This window comes from Anopheles aquasalis, chromosome 2 (assembly GCF_943734665.1).
Source record: "Anopheles aquasalis chromosome 2, idAnoAquaMG_Q_19, whole genome shotgun sequence".
In the NCBI taxonomy this organism is placed as follows: Eukaryota; Metazoa; Arthropoda; class Insecta; order Diptera; family Culicidae; genus Anopheles; species Anopheles aquasalis.
This window is the reverse complement of record NC_064877.1, coordinates 41062501-41072500: the sequence shown is the minus strand read 5'-3', so window position 1 is coordinate 41072500 and position 10000 is coordinate 41062501. Positions and strand designations below refer to the sequence as shown.

Here is a 10000-nt window from a genome sequence, read left to right as displayed (position 1 = left end):
GCCACATCGAAGAACAGCCGCTGGTGGACGGTGGCACGGTGCTGGGGATCGCTGGGGTAGAGCCGTTCCGCGATCGACGCATCCTTGCAGTACCGCTCGACGAGATAGATCTGGATGGCCCGTGACTCCCACAGCACGAATCCGGTTTCATCGACCAGCGTCGGGATGGTGTGTTGGGGATTAAGCTACCACCCGCCCGCCAACCGAATGCACAACAATCGTCAATCAGTCTAAGCAGCAGCAGTGAGCGTTATTTAAGCCCAATTTAAGCATGCGAATGTGTGCGTGCATGTTCATCAGCGATCAACGATCATCGCGTTGTGATGCGAAAAATGGTATGAAATGAGCGGATGGAGCGAACGGATCGGAGTATGCGCATTTCGCATGCAAATTTGCTGGTCATGGTCGACGAAAGATCGCAGCAGGCAGGCAGGCAGGCATGCATTTGCCGTAGCGTCATCGTCTTCCCTAATTTTGCCAAAAGCCAACGACTGGAACGGCACCGCATCCAAGATGGCGATGATGTCGAGTTGCTCCGAAATGGCCGGCCAGAGTCGAATCATCGAGCCGGTTCGGCTTGGCGTCACCATCCAGCCAGACGCCATCGGATGGCAAACCGACGCCATCATTTCACCCCTTTTTCCTCGGCGAAGTTCATCGTTCGATTTTTTCGGTTTCTGTCGGTCTACTGAACTCCCAAGAGAGAGAGAGAGAAAGAGAGATGGTGGTGATGGGAGGTGAGGCGAATGGTTTTGAGGCAGGCACCGAGCACGGAATGGGACAGAGCGACACGTCACATAACGACTCGCGCGAACGGGCAACACAAGCAACACAGTAACCATGGACACAGGAACATGGACACGGCCAAACGCAAACGGAGAGTAACGGAACGGCACACAACATTCACAGGAAGGGTAAAAAAAAACACAAAACGGACTCACCTTCAGGAACTCGGGCTTCATGTGCTCGCCGGCCATCAGGTTGGTCAGCTTCAGGTTCAGCTCGACGCCAACGGCAGCAGCCGTCATCTGTACAGCGCGGCAAGGAGCCGATCCGGGCAAGTAGTAGAAATCCATCTTCGCGTTGGGTTGGATTTATCTACGAGACGATGAAAGTGTCACCGAGGGTGGGACCACAAATTAGTTACCACGAAAGAGGCCGAGCCGCTGGTCCGCTCCGTTCTTTTCCCCCTTTTGCGACACTTACCACGGAACACGCAACAGACGGTTTTTTTTGTGCACTGAGCTACACTGGTGGGACGACAAACGACGATGGTTGCTACGATCCGCTACCAACGAAGAGTTGAGAACAAGTGACGCCGGCGTCTGGTGTGCCGAGCGAGATATACGAGTTGGAGCCGCGGCATCACGCGCTCGACGGTGTTGGTGCCATCGTCGGGCGAAGCTGCCCCCCACCACGCCGGATCCATCCGTTGCGATGGGGACCACCGGGGCTTTTGGGAGTGCGTAGCTCCTACACATAAGCATGCTCCACCGTATCTCGACGGAAACGCAAACGCAGAGATTCAGATTGTAGTTTGTTCGTCGTTCTTATCGAACGATTGTCACCCCAGCCAGGGACAGCCAGCAAGGTGAAGTGCAAGCATTTTGTGCCAAATTAAACAAAAGTTGGCCACACCTTGGCCAGATAAGGTCAGGGGAATATGAGAACAGGAAAAGAACATGATGGAACACAATTGTCTCCAACGCGCTCGCTGCGTTTGTGTTTGTGATGGGGGAGCACCAACCATCCATCCAGCGAAAAGATCTCACAATCGACGATCGCATCGCGAATACGCGACGCGAAAAGGCATCTGCGGCACGATGTGCGTTCCGTCGGTGTTTGCCGGCTTTTGCCGACCGGCCGGCCCCCACCCACTTCGCCAACAGCAGCTGCTGGTACTCCTCGCCTAACCCATCGATCCGACCAACGTTGCGGGACGTAAAAATTCGTCTCAACTGGCGCAAAAAAAAACCGGCGTTGAAGAGACAAAAATTGAAAGTCATCGTCGGCGGTTAGCTCACGTAACCTGTTGGATGCTGGTGCTGGTGCTGCTGCAAGCGATGATGTTGCCGGTTTGGTTTTCCGTTTTCGATGCCAGTGGTTTTAGGTTCAAAAACTTTTGTTGCTTTTCCTTGGCCACGCCACAAAACTGATCGGTTTCATGGGCACGGAAATACGGAGTTTTCTACGGACGGAGGTAAAAAAAAATGATCATATTTGTCGCGGCAGTTCGGCAAAGGGTCAATCCGACTGACCTTGCCAACCTACGACCGCTTCGAAGTTTCGATTTCACTTGTCCCAACCCAACGAGGCATGTCCGGGGCAGTGTTGGAGCGTGTTGATGACAAGTGAACCGAAAATCGACCCGACCTGACACAAGTTTGGCCCCGATAAGGATAGGCTGGCTGGCCTGACCTAGCAAACCGGAGCCCACCACTAAGCGTAACTTAGTGGCTAGCTAATCGATCGAATGTTGACCTGGATTAACCCGGAGTGCTTTAAGGTACGTTGCTGCTGCTGCGGAGTTCCATGGCCACGCACACCGTCGAATCGATGTGACTGCTATGCGAACTAGAGCACGACGCACGGTTGCCGTTGGAGGAACGGCTATGAGTAATGTCGCGGATGTGCGATTGAGGTTGGGTGACGAGAATCAAAAGTATTCGCGCAATATGAACTATTCCTCATGTATAATGCGTGTGGTGTGATATTGAAGTCGATAGTTATAATTGATAGCTGTAAATAAGGTCGCGGAGTGGTGCAGCCTCCAGCATGAATCATTGCTTCGCATCTACACTCTCCAAGAGTGGCTCACCACACCAGCAGAAACCCCTGATTCGTTGAAGGAATTCCGCCATGACGCGCGGTACACGTATGCGGATGATTAGGCAATAATCTGTTATTTTGTGTTCACCATTACACTCCAGTTCGCGAGCGAGCGTGAGCTATAAAGTTCTAGAAGCATCGTCAATCTGATAAACTAGAAATGCTCACAAACATATTTTTTTTTACCAGCGTTTCTCTTCTACGAATTACTGTTTTTTATACATAAACTTAATCAGTTCGATTTTACAGACAATCATATAAAAAGGCAATTTAAAGCTGAAAAACTAAAAATCAAAAACCAAAGCAAAGACCATTAATCCCAATCTATTGGCCTTATCATTTGTCCCACTATACAACGCTCGAATTAAATAAAAAAACAGGACAGGACGTACTTTGCATCAGTCCACAGTCTTAACTGACGGCTTCAATCACTCCTCAACTGAATATGCTGATAAATATTGATCGACAGTTGTAATTGGCACCTTCGGAATAGGAAATTGGAAATGCAATACCATCATGGAGTGTGACTCGTCGTTCTAGAATGATTTACCTCGCGTGCATTCAACCCACAAAGTGCTAACCAACGACAGCTTAGCCGAAAGGTGCAAAATGACGATGCATTCTGAGACACCCCTTCTTATGTCGAAACATCGCGGATTACTCGCAGCACGAGAACGTCTGAGGCAAGGTTGGAGTGGTAGCTGAAATATTTTCAACAGTAGAATGATATGTAAAAAATCGGATTACCAAGGTGCTATTCAATTATTAAAAAACTCATAAGTATTCAAGTATTTCATGAAATGAAATTTCGTGCAATCGTTTCTCCAAAAACTGAAAGTATAAGCTTGGTGTATACTGGGAATTATTTTTAAGCAGTTACGATTAGGTGTTCCGAACCTAAATGAGAGAGTTTAAATTTTTCGTGTCGGAAAACGTGATTTTTTCATACTACGAATTTGCGTCTAGAAATTCAATTTTACGTTGCGAATTCAAACGCGACCAAACCCACGCGTAAAAGAGGCTTTTTCCTCTCACAAGTTGCTGGTTTTTCCTCACAAAGCAACGACCAGCGCTGGGTTTACTCAGCCACCCTTTTTTGAAATTTACCAGTGAACGTGGCTTTCTGGTAACCCTAGATAATTATTGTAGAGGGTAGCTAACTGAGAAAATGGAACGAAATTCGCAGCTAAGTAAATCATGCACACAAAAATAATCGAAGAATCGAAACAATTGTTAACTTATTTTGTACGGAAATATTTTGAATAATGTCCTAGAAAGGATCCTCATTTAGCAACAATAAAAAAAATGCTGGATTTTTCTTTACACTCCTCCTCTAATTGAAAAGTAGTTTTTGAGGGCAAACGAATTTGTAACTTCCACGACACATGGCGTTAAAAGCTTTTTTTAAATTGATACGGTACGGTACGGTAGCATTACAAATTAACATTTGTTTTCTATTCTTTTCTGAATTTGATTTATTTACTGACACAGATGAGACTTTGTTCTTTGAGAAATCTTTTGGAATCAATCGGAAGGCTATCGTTGCACCATCTCAAACTGGACCTACCAGACTCTCTTAGTCTATCCGAAAGGCCTAATAAGACTTCATGGGCTGGATCATCGTCAGTAATTATTGTAACAGTGAAATTGTTATGTAATTCATACAGCTCCGACTGATATCGGCTACTACATTCTCCCTCTACATACACAGCACAAAATATCCGTCTGAAAATCCACCCAAAAGGTGGATAAGAGAGTTTTATCAGTTCCGTACATGGATCAACTCGTGGTGCACTGGCACAATAACGGTCAACCATTCCCATGCCGTGACAAAGTTCGACGTCCCAAAGGGCTGTGGAGCTTCGCGTGAGCCGCGAATGACCCACTGGCTGGCTGGTAAGCGCCCATTTCCGTAACAAATGGGCCAACGGGCGTGCCACTGCATCCGGGCGTGCATTCATGTCCCTGATGACGCTATCATTAGTGTTGCTTGGTAATTACCGCACCGCATTGCCATTGTTTTGTTTGTACAACATCCACCGAACGAGAACAACGTCCCATCGGCAGCTGAAGTAACCCAGGAAAAAGGCGGAAAATACTCCAACTTAATTCCACTTATTTAATCCTAACAAACAAACACAGAGAACCAGATGACCAGCCAGACAGGCAGACAGTCAGACGACCATTTAATATACGAATCAATTGGTATTAGTGCTTTAATTGATTGAAGATTGATTGATGCAGCGACCGATACGCGATAGCTTCTTGATCAAACACATGCTGCTCCCCACCCCGGGTTGGCTAATAAATATTTCATCCTTCCGATTCCGATTCCGAGGACACCGCTGGCAGTCTGCGAACCATGACGACACCACCGTTCCTCCGACGACACAATGACAGGAACAGGAAGGGGGAGGCGGACGAATCGGTTTCGCGACTTCAAAGCCCACCGTGAGCACCGTGACCGAGCCGTGCGGCGAGCCTTGTGGCGATCCGTGGCAACCGTGAAGACCTTGGCGTACCATAACAAAACATCATTCCATAGTAACGCACACCCCATAGTTGCTGTCCCATTCGATTATTTCCAGCGCAAGGGAGGCGCACCGGGGGTCGCCCTGATTCCCGGACCGGAACGCGAACAGAGCGAACACTTCTGGCCGCGCACGGAACTGCAGCACGTGCACGTGCACAGCCAAGCCAAGCCAAGCCAAACAGCTCACTCGATAGTCAACACTCGCTCCATACTTTGTCGCTTGCCGTTGCGCCACGAGGTACCCCGGACGTCCAGCAGCGTCGGTACCGGTTAGTCGTCGTACGGCATCCAGTCGCGGTCGCACATCGCGCAAAACGGTCTCCCTTTTTGCTAACGTCCGGTCACGGACACGCTAAAGTGCGTACGGGGCAGCCTGGTCGCGGAAGCCAAGCTGTGTGTCTGTACTGACCGATCCGGATCGAGACGTATCGTATTTGTTCGGCTTCTGCAGTGATTCTGCAGCCCCCAGTGCAAGTGGCCAGTGTCCAGTGACCGATGTAGAGCTGGTGATAGCAGCTGGAGTGTAGTGGCTGGAACACCGTTCGGTCCTGTTGACTAACGGGCGGACAACGGGCTCGCCTGGTAATTGCATACCATCGGCAATTCTCGAGAAGGTGATGTCGCTTCACCGGAAGCAACCTTGAATGCGGCCATCTTGAGAGAGAGCGAGAGAGAGAACGAGTGCAAGGGTGGTGGGTGGGCAAGTTTATAGTTATAGTCCGTTCTTCGTGGTGCTATTGCGGTGGTTGCTGCGTCCTTGCGCCACGGTGCATCTCCTCGGACCACCAGGGAGATTCACTGTCCACGTGTCGCCAAGGCTTCAAGCTGGGGAACTGCATCGAAAGTGTGGCCGTCATTCAATCGAAATTCGCCAAGTAAGTGTCCAAAAGTCCCAACATACACACATACGCGTGGGTCACGCTGGCAACGGGGGACCGGGTGTGCTGTGTGCGATTCTGTGTTGGCCGCGTGTAGAGTCGTCCGTAGTCCCGCCCCCGGAAATGGTAATCGGAAATGTTAATTGGGTGATTAGCAGTGCGTGTTCGGAGTGCCAGAATCGCCATGGTGCCGTGACCAGTACCAGCGTGTCCCCACGAGTGTGTATGCGTGCCCTTAGACCAGCTGCTTGCTGGCCATTAATTTAATCCTTCAACGAGCCAACCACCAAGTGCCGGAACCGAAGAGGCCACGGTGGAACGGTCTACTTAGATCGCTCGATTCTGGACGTTGGTTTTTGGCGGATCGTTGCTGTAATTACAGAGCCGTGGACGTTCGCTTGATACTTTGCGTCCTTTCTCCGCCCCAGACACGGCCAGACGATGACCACGGTGCTGTACTATCTGCCACCATCGCCACCCTGTCGATCGGTGCTCCTGCTGGCGAAGATGATAGGCGTCGAGCTGGACCTGAAGGTGCTGAACGTGCTGGAGGGTGAACAGCTGAAGCCGGACTTTATCGAGCTGAACCCTCAGCACTGCATACCGACACTGGACGACCACGGGCTGGTGCTGTGGGAAAGGTAAGAATCGTGCGGAGGGGGTGCAGAAAGAAATGGAAGAGGGGTAGATTGGTTGGTCGTTGTCGTGTCTTACCATGGATGCTTGCTGCTGTTTTGCCTTCGAAGTTCTATTTTACCTTCCCGGTATTGATTTTGGTTCTATGCGGCCGTCACTGGTTGTCTCCCACTCCCGCCCCACCACCGCACCGTGGCGCATGGAACCCTGACCTCCTGCTCCGCCACCAGCTCCGGAGCTCTCCAGCAATCCTGATGTTGTTCGCGGTTCGCGCGCGCTCGAGTTGTGCGTGAGCTCGTTGGCGAGTCGAGTCGATTGCGTTCCCGGGAAATGAGGATTTGGGTGGTTCGTGTTCAACCACCCCTTCCCCTACCACCCACCATACAGGGTGCTGTTACCATTGCAGGACAGTGATTGGATTTATCAGGCTTTGGTTCGTCGTCGTCGCTGCTACGTGCTCGCTGATAGTGCTGGTGTCAGTTGTCGACAACGATGACGCCCAGTGTCTATGTTCTGGTTCACGCACGTGATCCGCGTTCTTGTTGGTTGGTGGCCAGGGTCAGTTGGCACGGACTGAACCGTGGGAAGCGTGGGAACCAAACGCACGAGAAATCAATGATACCTTCGGGGCGGCATCGGTGCGTGCTTCCCGTGCGATCCGGTGACCGGAAAATGATGATTAATGGGAAAGCATTTTTCATTCAACGCTTTTTCCCGATAATTTTCCACCGGGTACGGACGGTGGGGAGCCGGGATGGGATAGAATGCTGGCGTGATTTGATATTTTGGAGTCGTTGCTTGGGTTCGACGGGGTTGGTCGCGAGGTGGAAGTAGAGCGAAAGGCTTATTCATTAGTAAGTAGGTGCTACGCAGGAATGCGTCCACCGGCTGTTCCAATAGCTTAGTTCGATGCTTTTATCGGGAAAAGCGGGTTATTGAGCCATTCAATAATCAAAGTGATATCTTCGTGATGGAAGTCAATTCACCTGAAAACGATTAATGGAACTCGACAGTCGACAGGAAGATGATGATGGGCGAGTTAATAACGATATTGATTTAAAGTCTGCGTCTCAACTGTGGCTGGGATTTACAAAGCCATGAATGTGTGTTGTGTTAGGGGTGAAGATTATGATTAGACGATGATTTATTGATTAATTATATTATTTTTGTGCAAATGATTGTTTCCATTTCTTGATGTAACTGGCTGTAACTTTGGATTAGATCAAAGATCAGCCGTAGCCATAACACGTTTTAAACATATCAGAACTGGTGTTCCACGGCCCCTGGGAAGCAAAACACTTGTAAAGCTCCCAAGGGCCGGAGAGCGAGGGAAGCGGGGCAGTATATTTTGTTAAATAAAAATACGGGCCCGCCCCGAATTGTATGGAAAAAGAGCTGGTGTTTTTCCATACAATTCGGGGCGGGCCCGTACTAAGAAGGCTTACTGCTTGTTAATCAGCAATCAATTTTGCAGCTTTATTGAAATCATCATGCATCGGACCGAGGAATCATTTAATGCTACACATCGTGCAATCATTTACTGGTCTTCTATGACTCATTCTTTCAGCTAATTGTAAAACTTTTGATGTAAAACAAATGATCTATTCATTGAAGTAGTTATTCAAATGATTTTATGTTTCAAAGTGGATGATATAATTGTGTTTCTTCAAATTGGTTTGATTAAAAATTAACAGAATGGAAGCATACATGGCCTCCCGTGCAGAATGGTACCGCGTTAAAAGTAGGAAAATCTAGTGGTAATATGATGACGACTGTTGTAGAGATAGAAACTAGCTAAATAACAGTGTCCTGTACAATATGTTTAACGATGCCCTTCGAATCATCATGTTTTAAAATGTCATCGATAAAAGATATCATGAGGAATAATTAAAGAACAATTATTTCTTTCACGGTTTATTTGTTTGATGTTTTGATGGGCGTTATTACCTTACTCATAAACTTATACTCTCTTTTTAGTCGTGTAATAATGTCCTACCTGGTGTCGGTTTACGGTAAGGACGAAAGTCTATATCCCAAAGATTTCCGCTCGCGAGCGATCGTTGATCAGCGGCTACACTTTGACCTAGGCACCCTTTACCAGCGAGTTGTAGATTACTATGTAAGTCTTCTATTAGCTTTCTCAAAAAAGCGAACCATGTTTGAACTAACCTCTTTCATCATCTCGCCCTTCCCAACAGTTCCCGACCATCTTCTTCGGCGCTCACCTGGACCAAACCAAGAAAGCGAAGCTGGCCGAGGCACTCGGATGGTTCGACGCGATGCTCAAACCGTACCAATGGTCCGCTGCGAACCACTTTACGATAGCGGACATTTCCCTATGCGTCACCGTCTCGCAGATTGAAGCCTTCCAGTTCGATTTGCTACCCTATCCGCGTGTCCGTGCCTGGCTGCAGAAGTGCAAGGACGAGCTGGAACCACACGGCTACCAGGAGATCAACGTAACCGGAGCGGAAACGCTGGCCGGATTGTTTCGCTCGAAGCTGAAACAGTAGAACCCGATAACGGTAGTGACCAATAGAGAAGGAAATTTAGCTTTACTGAAACACCAACACGGTTTTCACATTCTTTTATTTTTTATTGTATCCGTGGTTCCCCGGGGCGAGCCCCGGGCTAATGGCGAGCGAAATAAAGATATTCTGATAGCTCGAAAGATTCGAAAAGCAAAGAGATTAGAATAGGAAGCAACAAGTAGAGAGTCACCTGCCACAGGGTCAACGTTGGTTCCTTATTTTTTTTCCAGCACAACAACAAGAAAAATCCACCCCCGACAGAAGGACAACCTTTTTCCTCCCACACGCTAGCCATCGCAAGGTCAATGAGGAGCGAAGCGAAACTGGAAACATTTTTGGGCCAGTAAAAGGAACCTCAGGAACAAAAGCAACCTGCACAAAATCAACACGACCTGCCCGTTGGAATCGTAAAAGATAATCCACTTCCTGCGCATTAGCACCGCACGAGTGTTCGGCAGCCCCGGAGGGGAATGACGGGTGCAATGAGCCTTCGTCTGTTGTCGCAGCACGGGCCAGGGCCAGGGCCAGGGGGTCAGGTAGCATTAGGCCCGGTTTGGTCGGCCAGTGCGGACCGGGATCCTGTAGCGAGGCGA

At 49.0% G+C, this 10000-nt stretch overlaps 3 protein-coding genes across 4 annotated transcripts in view; 1 reads left to right on the top strand and 2 right to left on the bottom strand.

Annotated features, from left to right (window-relative positions):
- Positions 1-626, bottom strand: part of LOC126571591 (glutathione S-transferase 1-like) — a 1502-nt gene extending 876 nt beyond the window's left edge. The window contains exons 1-2 of the mRNA XM_050230240.1: positions 618-626; positions 1-185 (exon numbers count right to left, since the gene is read on the bottom strand). The exon at positions 1-185 is cut by the window's left edge and continues 876 nt beyond it. Coding sequence (XP_050086197.1) covers positions 1-185; positions 618-626 — 194 coding nt within the window. The remainder of the gene's footprint in view (positions 186-617) is intronic.
- LOC126581115 (glutathione S-transferase 1) overlaps positions 1-1319 on the bottom strand; it is a 4397-nt gene extending 3078 nt beyond the window's left edge. The window contains exons 1-2 of one of the 2 annotated variants that reach the window (XM_050244577.1): positions 1207-1319; positions 942-1098 (exon numbers count right to left, since the gene is read on the bottom strand). In XM_050244577.1, coding sequence (XP_050100534.1) covers positions 942-1076 — 135 coding nt within the window. In that variant the 5' untranslated portion in view covers positions 1077-1098; positions 1207-1319. The remainder of the gene's footprint in view (positions 1-941; positions 1099-1206) is intronic. The other variant, XM_050244578.1, reaches the window with a different exon arrangement.
- Positions 1320-5499: 4180 nt separating this feature from the next.
- On the top strand, positions 5500-9532 carry LOC126581114 (glutathione S-transferase D7). The gene is made up of 4 exons (XM_050244576.1): positions 5500-6237; positions 6669-6881; positions 8854-8995; positions 9075-9532. The coding sequence occupies exons 2-4, from the start codon at positions 6682-6684 to the stop codon at positions 9387-9389; spliced, it is 657 nt and encodes a 218-aa protein (XP_050100533.1). The 5' UTR covers positions 5500-6237; positions 6669-6681; the 3' UTR covers positions 9390-9532.
- The last annotated feature ends 468 nt before the right edge of the window (positions 9533-10000 follow it).

Coding starts and splice junctions, on each gene's coding strand:
- LOC126581114 (XM_050244576.1), top strand. CDS start 6,682: ATGACCACGGTGCTGTACTATCTGCCACCATCGCCACCCTGTCGATCG. Junction 6,882..8,853: donor GGGCTGGTGCTGTGGGAAAG/GTAAGAATCGTG, acceptor CTCTCTTTTTAG/TCGTGTAATAATGTCCTACC. Junction 8,996..9,074: donor AGCGAGTTGTAGATTACTAT/GTAAGTCTTCTA, acceptor CCTTCCCAACAG/TTCCCGACCATCTTCTTCGG.